Here is a 12,464-nt window from a genome sequence, read left to right on the forward strand (position 1 = left end):
AGGTTTTTTGCTCTTATTTATTATTAAATTTTCCCAAAAATTTGCTTTGCGGGAAAAAAATCATATTTTCACAATTTTTTCGGATTTTTCGTCCACTTTTCACAATTCTTCATATTTTTCATCCAAAAAAATTAAGATTTTTGCCTGAAAACTCTGGGGTACTGCACGAAACCCAGCGCACGTCAAAAAATCATTGGGACTTCTCCCACTGACTTATATGCAACCTCAATAGGTCTGAGATGGTGGATTTTCTGATTTGGACTTTTCCATCCTCTGGGTTTAATAAATATCGAATTTTGTGATTTTTTTAAAAGTCAGATTTTATAAAAAAAAAATCCTCAAATTTTGTCGTGATTTTTGCATTCAGAGTTTAGTAAATAAGCCCCTAAGAGGCATAATACTTTCAAACTTAATACTTTTTAAAATTATGACTTTAATGGTGCTTATGTAACCAATGGTTCTGGTTAATATGTTCTATATTTCTGTATGGATTGAATATGTGAAAAATTACCAAATGCATTAAAAAATTATCCATGGATTTCAAAATTGGCTTAGAGGTATCTTATCCTTTGTCATACTGTAAGTTACAAGAATTTTTCTCCTTTATACTTCTATGTTTGCTATTTTCCTTTCCCTTGGGATCCAGAACAAATGTCCTCTCTGCTCTTTCCCTAAAACCCAGTCTTGGACTCATGAGAATCAGAGACATGACATTTGGATATTTGTACACTGGCTCATGTATGTTGATCACCAAAAAAATTAGAGCAGCAATACTTTCCCAGTAGAGTTCTACACATGAGCACTATAACATCAAAGCCAGGTCAAGAATATTCTCCTCCTCACATACAATTAACGTTGCCACCTTTTGGCCTGGTTGAATCCGGGCAGGGGGCAGGTTTGTGGCACAATGGGGGTGGGTCTGTGAGGCTGCGGGGGCGGGTTGTGACATCAGGGGCAGGGCTACGGTGTGGTGATCTGCAATTGGTCAATCACTGCATCAATCATAGGGAATCCTGGGGAAACCAGGCACTCAGTTTTGACCCAGGCAGCCCTTCAAAAAAAAAACGTTCCAAACTGGACAGATGGCAACCCTACACACAATAAAGTCATATATGTCTATGCAATAAATTGTGATTTGCATACTCACCCCTGACAAGTACTTCTGCCTCATCTGATACAGCGTCAGCTGTGGTCTGCACCCTGCAGCCATATCTCCCAGCATGCATCAGCAGAATGTTCCTAATCATTAAATCTGCAGAAGAGGCTTGCTGGAAAAAGAAATAAATTGGCTTTAAAATATGTTATAGTTGCACGCTGGTAAGGTAACTGAGCATTATTTCAACAGTAATCATATGTTAAGCTGAACACAGAAGCTTTGTGAGCTATAAACTGTCATAATGCCTCACAATTTGAGCTGGGCTTCATGCCGCCCACGGCATAATCATGCTGGTTTGTTGCTTTTGGTATGTGTTAGTGTGGCTTGATGTTTATGTTTGATATTTAAGTTTTGGGAAGAGAGAAAAAGAGAGAAGGAGCTTGTATATAAATATATATTATGAAAACATCACAGTGAGAATTAACAAGCTCTTGACAGGACACGGATTACGTTGCTGTGTCTGTTCCTTGGATTCCACAAAAATGGTATTAATATTACAAAATATCTTTTTCTAGCACAATACATTGTGAAAAGGATTACATTAGAGGGGTATCTAAATGATTGCCAAAAAGGTAATTAAAGGTATTTCTAACCAAAAATAATTTGACTGTATAACACAAGTGCCATTGTGTCTGTCCTGCATCTTTACTTGAATCATGCAGAAGTGTACCTATTAACAGAGGGGAAGCCTGAAACTCCTGCCGGCCAGAATGTTGCATTAGTTCCAGGGTTCCCACAGTGGGCTGCACAAGCCATACACCAACAACAATCACATGCTAAAGGTGGTTTACAGCCATGCACTGGAAACATCTTAAGCGTTCATTTTGAACTTAGTAGGCAGGACGCAAAGTGCAAAAACCAGGCACAAGCCATGTTTTTGCAATTTGCACCCTACCTTTCAGCCTAGGTGAATCTCTGAAAGTGTCAGATTTTGTATTAGAGCATATTAGGGTTGGACTGGGCCGCCGGGACACTGGGTAAAAACCTGGTGGGCCCCAGCTCTTGTGGACCCTCCGACCCAGATTTCCTGGTCTTCCCGATGCCAGCCCCGATTGAGAGAACAGGGGGCCAGAAGGGGGGTTGTGGGGACATGGAGGGGAGCTGTGGCTGGGGGCCTGAGGTAGATTGGGTTCCTTTGATGGAAGCCCCTGTGGGCCTCGGACCCTCCAGTCCTACACTATTTATTGGGCAGTGTATGGGGCCCTCCGATGGGCTTTCCTGATCAATATCTGGTCAGATGTTGATTGGGCAGGCTTAAAATCCTGTAGGATTGAGGACTACATTGGTTCATTGATGCGGCCCCCCGTTCGACAGCCTGTATTCTCCTCGTAGTGATTCGATCATTGGGCCCTAGTGCCCACGATTGGATCAGCCCAATATCACCCACCTCAAGGTGGGAATATCGGGGAGAGATGCCAAGCGGATCTTTGTGTCTATCACCAGCTTTAGCTGAAATGGGAGTTTTCAAGACCTTTGGTAAATATGTTAACTTGAATTTTCTTAGAAAGATAACGGTAGCCATAAAGAATATTTGAACTAAAAAAAAGAAACGTTTCATAAATTCAAAGAGTGCTCCTCTCCAAGATTCATTATCTAGCCAATCTTTTACTTTCACCTGTATATATTATTTTTGTGTGTTGTGTGATGAACACCAGATTGAATTCATATTTTGGAAAATAAAAGAAATGAGTTTCTCTACCAACTTCAGAGCTCCCAGCTGGAAATATTTTAAGGCATAACACTGGGTGCAAGAGTCACTAACTTTCAGTTAAAGCCACAGATTTATCAAAGAATATCAACATTGAAGATTAGACAAGCAATGCACCATTCTCTCAAAGTGAACTTTTCAAGTAATCCAAAACTAACCAATCTATTTTTTAACCATGGCTTCACCAGGGGAACTGACCTGAATTTTGTATGATGATCTTCATATTTGTTTTTTGCTTTTTGTTGAAAAGGTAGTATGAAATAAAAACTTTTATGCAATCCCCAATACAGGCCTCTTAAATTAATCATGGCCCCAGAAAGTTACTGTCCAGAGGGGACAATACATTTATTTCCTTTTATAAAAGGGTATTTCTTTTAAGATTTTCCTTCATTTTCCTTTAGAGGGGTGTCTTGTCATAAAATATGATCTTTTACCTATTGCTGTAATCCACAAAGTAGATTTATGAAGTTGATACAAATAATTATTTTCTGATTTTAACCAGTTTATACAGCAAATTATTGGATCCAGTAATTTAAATTAAAATTCCCCCATAAATGCAATTGCTGGTCAATATATAGATACATACACAGTACATAAATAAACATCTGGGTGGAAACATTAAGGGGCAGATTTATCAAGGGTCGAAGTGAATTCGAGGGAATTTTTGAAGTAAAAAAATTCAAATTCGAAGTAATTTTTTTGGATACTTCGACCATCGAATAGGATACTATGACTTCGAATTCGATTCAAAGTAAATAGTTCGAATATTTGACCATTCGATAATCGAAGTACTGTCTCTTTAAAAAAACTTCGACTTCAATACTTCGCCAAATTAAACCTGCCGAAGTGCTATGTTAGCCTATAGGGACCTTCTACAGCATTTTTCTAAGTTTTTTGAAGTCAAAGTAAAATCGTACGATCGTACGATAAATTAGTTCGAATCATTTGATTCGAAGGATTAAATCGTTAGATCAAACGATTTTACTTCGACCGCAGAATACCCAAATTCAATGAAAAAAGCTCAAATTCGATATTCGATGTATTTCAATTCGATGGTCGAATTTTGAAGCAATTTTTTTTAAAAATTATTTTAAGGAATATCCAAACATTTTGCAAAGGAACTCTGAGATTAAACAACTTTAGCGTTAATAACCCCAATTTGTTTGGGGATGGATTTTTTTCACCATATACATCTACTGTATGTGGTGACATTAATATTTTCATAAGTGGCAAATGTTTCATGAATCTCTCCTAGAATCTCTCCATGTGTGTTTTGTTCACTGGAAAGAATTTTTTTTTCCGTGCAGGGACAAAAAGTTAAAAACACCCATTGACTATATCCCATTTGGCATGAGAAAAAATGCATTTTGCAAAATAAAAATGACAAGAAAAAAATTAACTTCAATGTATTTTGTATGAGAAAAAAAGCCAATTTCACCATTTCATTATTTTTTTGGCAGTGAGATTTTGCTCATCAATAGCTCTGGTGAATTTTTTTTCTTTATCACATATAGTGTATAACATTTGTAAAATGTACAAATTTGCAAATAAATATTTGCATGTTGCATTGTAATATTCTTTGTTATGCTTTTATTGCATTGCGAATCTTTATTACGCATTGTGAACCTTTAACACCTGCTTGAAGGTGGTGTAAACTTTAAAGCAAATGTAACTGTAAGAAGTTGTATTACATACACTGCACACTATCCCAAACTAAAACTAAAATTTGCAAATAGTGAAGGGCGAATAAATTCACCAGGCGAAAATTCCCTGGTGAAAAATCTGCCATGTCAAAAAAATTTTTGTCACACAGCAGAATAGTCGGATGCATAAAAATTATTGCTTGTCAAAATATTCGGACGCCCATTGACTTTAATGCATATGAATAAAATAGGTGAGTGTATAAAAATTGTCACAGGTGTCAAAATTGACACGCGTCAAAATAATTATGATGCCCATTGACTTCAATGCATTTCGCAAATTTTTCGCTGTTTCTTGGTAAATTTCACAAATTTTTCGTGAAGCTAAATGGAACAAATATGCCCATCAGTATTTGCAACTGCTATCCAACTGTCACATGGGGGGAAAAAATGTTTGCAAAGGCAAAAAAATTAATTGGGTATATACAAAAGAAATGTTGTATTTTAACAATGGATGTTGGTTCTTACTAATAAAATACATGTTGTTATCAAAATAAATTTAAACAATTAAATGGTTTATATCTTCGTGGACTTCACGTTAATATTCATTCAGCTTCTGGACTTATTTATCTCTCTCCCTTCAAATTCAGGTTTTCTATGTATCTATAAACAAAGTCTGTCATTTCAGAACAGATGAAAACTGAAAAAATTATTGGAGGCAGTTATTACTAATTATTGCCAAATCCTCTGTTTTTAAAAAAAAAAGACCAGACAAATGTTGATTTTTCATGCTGGTATAATTCTGATATTCAGAATAATGTCCTCTCAGACTGCACCTGCTGGTTTAAGTAGTTCTAGATTCTATATAATATGAAAACTAACAATGAGAACATTTGTTTTTAACCACAATTATGGAAAATTAGTTATGCCAAGATCCTCATGATTGTATGGCTTTATTTTTGTATGTTTAGGTAATTTAAAGATTTTATCCATAGAAATATAATTTATTTTGAGAGTTAGTATATAAGATATTTAAAATATTGCTGTCTAAAGTATTTAACGTCCAGGAACATTATCATTTTGTTTCCTAAAATATGAGCTGTTATATGTTCAAAATATTAGGACAGGGAGATCATATAAATCTTTAATATCTTCCAAGGCATATAAGTTATTTCTGATTAACATGTGTCATGCCATTCTTATATTTACCATGCATTCTAAGAAAATTAGACTGCATTCACAGATTTGCTGCTGTTTGTTTGGACTCTTGTCCAGCTGTGATAATCTTTGCAAAAATATATGTTAAATGGAAAATATTCATGCTGGGTAACTACTTACATGTTGTGGCACCCTCACCCACAGAGAAGTACAATGCTCAGAATAACTGATAATTGTAAATCTTTCCTTCAAATTAGCAACATGTTAGCTTTTCTTAAAGGGATACTGTCAGGGGAGAAAAATTATTTTTTTCAAAATGAATCAGTTAATAGTGCTGCTCCAGCAGAATTCTGCACTGAAATCCATTTCTCAAAAGAGCAAACAGATTTTTTTTATATTCAATTTTGAAATCTGACATGGGGCTAGACATATTGTCAATTTCCCAGCTGCCTCAAGTCATGTGACTTGTGCTCTGATAAACTTCAATCACTATTTACTGCTCTACTGCAAGTTGGAGTGATATGACCCCCCCTCCCTTTTCCCCCCCAGCAGCCAAACAAAAGAACAATGGGAAGGTAACCAGATAACGGCTCCCTAACACAAGATAACAGCTGCCTGGTAGATCTGAGAACAGCACTCAATAATAAAAACCCATGTCCCACTGAGACACATTCAGTTACATTGAGAAGGAAAAACAGCAGCCTGCCAGAAAGCATCTCTCTCCTAAAGTGCAGGCACATGTCACATGACCAGGGGCAGCTGGGAAATTGAAAAATGTCTAGCCCCATGTCAGATTTCAAAATTGAATATAAAAAAATCTGTTTGCTATTTTGAGAAATGGATTCAGTGCAGAATTCTGCTGGAGTAGCACTATTAACTGATTCATTTTGGGAAAAAAAGTTTTTCCCATGACAGTATCCCTTTAAACATTTTGAGCTATGGCCTCTAAAAATTTAGAAATATGCAAAACCACCTCAACAGAATCTAGAGAGAACCAAAATAATTATAAAGATACTTCAAAATCATATAAACTGACCTTGACTTCACCCACTTTAGTTCATGCTCTCCTGCTACAATGGCTAGCAACTACTCTCTATTTGCAAAATTTTTCTTATCTCCTAGAATAAGCCTGTTTAGAATTTTGGAATACTATGCAGTAGTGATGGGCGAATTTGTCTCATTTCGCAGAAAAATATGTAAATTTCCCGCAGATTTATTGCAGGTTTATTTATTTGCCTGCAAGAAATGTGCTGCATCGAAAAATTTTGGGCCCGCGTCAGAAACTCAGAAATTCGCAGTGAATTTGCGCCTGGTGATTTTATTCGCCCATCACTACTATGCAGTTATATAGCCAGCTAGAACATCTTTCATTATTTTGACATTCATTATTTCATTGTACAAAGCAAGTAGTAACATAACTGGGAAAAGGAAAGCAAACCATGCCTCTAAAAAACCTTGCAGGGCACATATACTTATTAAAGCAATATCCAGCTTGGACTCAATTTTCTTAGTACCCTGGATGTGGCTTAAAATAGCATGTGTGAAGGCTCAGACTGAGGGGTACAATGAAGTAGAAAAGTGGAAGTGGCAAGCTGACTGTACAGATAGACTGGGAGTAGGTACGGAAGAATGCGGTTCTGCAATTGAAGCTACTGTAGTTGGTACCATATCAACGTAAATGATAAGAGTAAAATGTTGTGGGGCACTAAAACACTACCACGCACAATATTCAAGAGTCTAAAGTATCAATATCCTATCCAGCAACTTATAGTTGACTTTTTTTCAACTAAAATAAGAGCTTAAATTGTCAAAAGCCTAGTGCTAAAAACAAAAATGCCAAAAACCATAAAACATTTTTACACCATCCCTCTCTCTGTCCTAGGTCATTTTAATTTTAGAGTAAATTTTTATAAAAATATTATACTTCCCTTCCATTTCATCCGCTCTTCTTTTATCAAATCATAACTAGATATTAAAGTTATAAGCCTTCTCTTGTTATTTAAGTAAGTAAACACCAGCATAAAGGCCTGGCTCTACCTGTCAGCTATGTACTTGATATATAAATGTTAATGACCTGTGACATTTTCCCTATCGTCCTGTATACAAAGCAGAAAACTACAAAGAGCAGATAAATTTTCATAATGCATCAGGCTTCATATCACCTGTTCAGCTCTACCAAAGGCCAAACATGTTGACTTCCTACATTTTCCTCAAATGTCAAAGAATAAAACAAAATGTTTGTGTGGAATCCACACTCTACTGAGCTAAGGTACAATTTTCATTGCCAAGAAGGATGTTTGCTTTGATCCTGATTACTTGAAAGATAATGTCACACAAGAAATTTTACTGCAGTGTCTCCATCCAGATGTGGCATATCGCTCCTTACTGGGAAAAGTAACTGATTTCTTTGCGGGCAATTTAGAGCCATTTCACACTGAATTGTTCAATTTCAACTGATGCAAACAGAAGCAGAAATCAAATCTAACCAGAGCCATGCATCTCTAATAGGTCAGTTACAGTGTACATATTTCATTGATATGACAATAAACATACAATTTTGGCTGTGTATTCCATTTCTGTTCTATAAATGTTTGGCATCAATTTGATCTATAGCATGAGCATTTATAAATATTCTATAAACAACACATTTCTTTGGCTAGGGAGCACTTTGCACCTTTCTTCAATAACATTAAGGGGCCCATTCACTAAGTTCGAGTGAAGGAATAGAAGAAAAAAAACTTCGAATTTCGAAGTGTTTTTTTGGCTACTTTGACCATCAAATGGGCTTCTTCGACCTTCGACTATGACATTGACATCGAATCGAACGATTTGAACTAAAAATCGTTCGACTATTCGACCATTCGATAGTCGAAGTACTGTCTCTTTAAGAAAAAACTTCGACCCCTAGTTCGCCACCTGAAAGCTACCGAAGTCAATGTTAGCCTATGGACAAGGTCCCCATAGGCTTTCCAAGTTTTTTCTGATCGAAGGATAATCCTTCGATCGATGGATTAAAATCCTTCGAATCGTTCGATTTGAAGGATTTAATCGTTCGATCGAACGATTATTCCTTCGATCGAACGAATTGCGCAAAATCCTTCGACTTCGATATTCGAAGTAGAAGGATTTTAATTCACCAGTCGAATATCGAGGGTTAATTAACCCTCGATATTCGACCCTTAATACATCTACCCCTAAAAGTATGCATTGTTTTCATAATCCTCAATTTGGTTATACAAAGTGCCAATAAATGTTGTTCTTAACATCGGAAGGTGAATCAGGGATGTACAGAATTGAACCTTGCTTGCAATTAGACAAATGCCAAACCAAATATGAACCCTAATATGCATACTCAAATCCTTTCAGATCATATTCTCTTTGGCTAAGCACTAACAATTCCTCAAAGTCCTATTCTTGCTCAGTCGGGTAACAGAGCAGCAGTTAAATTATAGTGTGATGTTCCTCAGGAAGACAGTAGGGATGTCCATATGGCCAAGACTCCATAAGACAAAATGAAAATGATTAATATGCTATTCAGGGAACATGTTAAGGCACGAGAATTCGTTTTTGCAACTAAATTGCTTATATTGCTTTACTTAAGCGAGAAACAAAAATCTACAAAGCTCTGTTAAAAGCAACCAGTCTATGGTGGTTATTTTTCAATGCTTGTATTTTTTTTTTTTAGATTTTTGTTAATTAAAGGTATTTATATTTTTTTCACAGTTTTATTTGTTCGAGATTTTATGTTCAAATTTTTTTTAATAAATAAGGAAACATTTGTGTTTTATTAAAATTCTGAGTTTATTGTTTATAAAATTTGCTGAGAAAAAAAACAGTGTAAAAAGCTATGTAAAATAAATGGCAAATATATCAAGGTGTGGTACATTTTATGCCATTATTTTACACTGCTTCAGACCTTTTTATTATTTTCCGGCAGTTGCTCAGAGTTGTTCAAAGAGTTTTAACACCGTTTTTACACAACGATGCCTGGCGATGTGCGGAAAATTATTCCTCTGTTTTTTTACAACACACAACACATAATAAATCTGCCCCTAATAGTATAAAAAAATAGAGGCATTAGTCCCACACTTTATCTGTCAGTTCACATTCCATGTCAAGGTACCTCATTATACTTACATAGCTATATAGTTAATTCAGATTAAAATAAAGACAATAGTTCATCATGTTCAATCTCTCCAAATTACCTATACTTATGTATACTGTATGTTGCTACATACTACTTTCTATACTACTGAAATCACTATATAATTATTTATATTTGTCCAAGAAATTACCCAAGCCATTATTACTGGTATTAATAGAATCTGCCTTAACAAAATCACCCGGCAGGTGTTCCACTTCCTTACTGCCCTTATCGTGAAGAACCATTTTAGCTCCTTCAGAAATTCAGTTGCTCGTGTTGTAAAGAGTTATCATGTTACTTTACAAGTGCATTATTCCAAAGAAAACTATGCCAATTTTTACTAATATCTGAAAATGTCTCACTATTTTCTTAAAACCACTTTGACCAACCTCCCATCCACATTTTTTTCAGTATTTGCCAACAAATTAAGTCAAAAAAATCTGGTAAAAGACTCAATAATAGGATCATGAAAAAAACGGAAATGCGAAAACTACAAATTAATAGGATTATTGTAGGAAACCCAGCGCTGATCGTAATATCTTCCAGTTGTTAATGGGGCATCTGCCATTGATTTCTCCACGACCTCGCCATGGTTGAGAGAGTACTTTTAGTAGCATTGGGGGGTTTAATAAATCACGAAAATTTTGAGTATTTTTTCTCTGAAAAAATAGTTTTCCCCTTTAAAACTGTGAGCAGAAAAAAACAGACTTTAAAAAATAACCCCCTTAAGTCTATGAACCCACTTTCAGCAATGTGCAGAAATATGCAATCACGTATTGCATTTTCAGTGAAGGAGAATATTAAAAATCAGCTACTTAAGGTTTACTAATAAAGAAACACACAAACCCCTAACACACACACTGAAGCAGATTAAAGGCTGCATTGGCATTAGAAGTATCAAAGAGAATCACATTCCCTCAATGTAAGTATATGCTGGTGTCTTGTTGCTTTTAGCACCTAGTGCAACAACCTTGGTTAAAACAGTGTAATATCTTTCTGTCCTATATATAGTACAGGTATGGGATCCATTATCCAGAGAGCTCTGAATACAAAAAGTCTATCGCCCATAGACTCCATTATAATCCAGATTTTTAAAATTGATTGCCTTGTACTTGATCCCAACTAAGATATCATTAATCCTTATTGGAAGCAGAACCAGCCTATTGGGTTTCTTTAATGTTTACATGTTTTTCTAGTAGTCTTAAGGTATGAAGATCCAAATTATGGAAAGATCCATTATCCAGGCAACCTGGTCCCAAGCATTCTGGATTACAGGTCCAAATTCCTGTACTAACTGTAATAATGGCAGATAAAAACGATGATGTTAAATTGTCTTTCTCTCAACTCCAGAACTGCGCCCATTTGTATTGAGACTTTACTGTCAAAGATTTTTAATGATGCAGTTGTTAAAATAAAAAAAAAAAAACTGTACCGATATCTGAAACTAAAAACTAATAAAGTAAACTCACATCTAGATACATATAATTTAGATGTAACTGTAAAAGGGAGACTTAATAAAGGAAAATCTATATGAAAGTGAAGAAACAAATCAATAAATCTTTCTGAAAAGTGGGACAATTTGAGATAAGCAAGTTCAAAATATATTTTGATACAAGGGAGCCATTTTATATATATATATTATTGGCTGAGAATAAGACCAACAGACATGCTCTTCAACTATTATAGCACACAGAGGAAGAGTTTCAATGAGATATGTGTTGATGTTGTATTTGCATATTCAGTAATGCCAATGTCCCAGTGAGAGCTACTTCTGTTGTGTTGGCTCGTCTCGCTTGATTCCATTTTGAATTTCTTGACTCTTGAAAGACTGACCCTATCAATAAACCCAGAATCTGAAGACATATGGTGGCCTAAATCATCATCTCTCTGTAAGACTGTACTCCAAAGAGGAGATGTGTCAAAAATGGTTTTTTTACCAAACATTATTATTATTTATAATATTTATTATTACAGGAGCTTGACCATACAAACAGCTTTATTGCACCCCGCCTAAGAGTTTAAAATTTAGTGATGAAAACAATTTTCCCTTTTTTCGATAGGCACATGACAATATTTTCATGTTCTCCATACGGAAAAGTACAAAGGACTGTAAGTAAAGTATAGACCCCATTTATTCAAAATGTGAAATGAAACATCTTATTTTAGGAATATATACTTACTGTTCTGATGCTTTCAAAATGCCCATCTTCTTTTTCAAAACTGACAGGTTGTCCGTTCAGAATCCAGGCGAATGAAACATCGAGTAATGGATCGTGGATAGCCTTGCAGCTTAATACGATGCTCTCGCCAACAGTTAGCTCGGTTCTCTTAGGAGTTAATTCTATTTTAGTTGGTTCTTAATAGAAAAAGCAAAGGTTAAAATATTTAATTAGCAGCCCACCATAATTAGAGGCATCCATTTATTTTCCTCTCAATCCAGTCCTAATTAAATAAATATTTTCCCCAAGGCATGAAGATGTTTAAACATTACCTGAATATTTAATGGCATTCATTTATGTTGTTGATTACTTTAATACCAAGAAAATTATGTAAAACCGTCCTTGTATCCATATAGGTTTTCTCAATCCCTTTATCACAAATAAACTAATTATGTGTGTTTAATTTAAAAGCTTTCATTCATTCAGGGTTTTCTTTTGG

General features: G+C 35.3%; 1 protein-coding gene across 2 annotated transcripts in view; it reads right to left on the bottom strand.

The window, feature by feature from the left end:
* The window catches only part of LOC108710006 (contactin-5), a 759,713-nt gene that overhangs the window by 80,907 nt on the left and 666,342 nt on the right, over positions 1-12,464 (bottom strand). For both annotated transcript variants that reach the window (XM_018250343.2, XM_041584574.1), the window contains 2 exons: positions 11,987-12,162; positions 1,148-1,268 (listed from right to left, as the gene is read on the bottom strand). In XM_018250343.2, coding sequence (XP_018105832.2) covers positions 1,148-1,268; positions 11,987-12,162 — 297 coding nt within the window. The remainder of the gene's footprint in view (positions 1-1,147; positions 1,269-11,986; positions 12,163-12,464) is intronic.

Source organism: Xenopus laevis, chromosome 2S, assembly GCF_017654675.1.
Source record: "Xenopus laevis strain J_2021 chromosome 2S, Xenopus_laevis_v10.1, whole genome shotgun sequence".
NCBI classification, from domain to species: Eukaryota; Metazoa; Chordata; class Amphibia; order Anura; family Pipidae; genus Xenopus; species Xenopus laevis.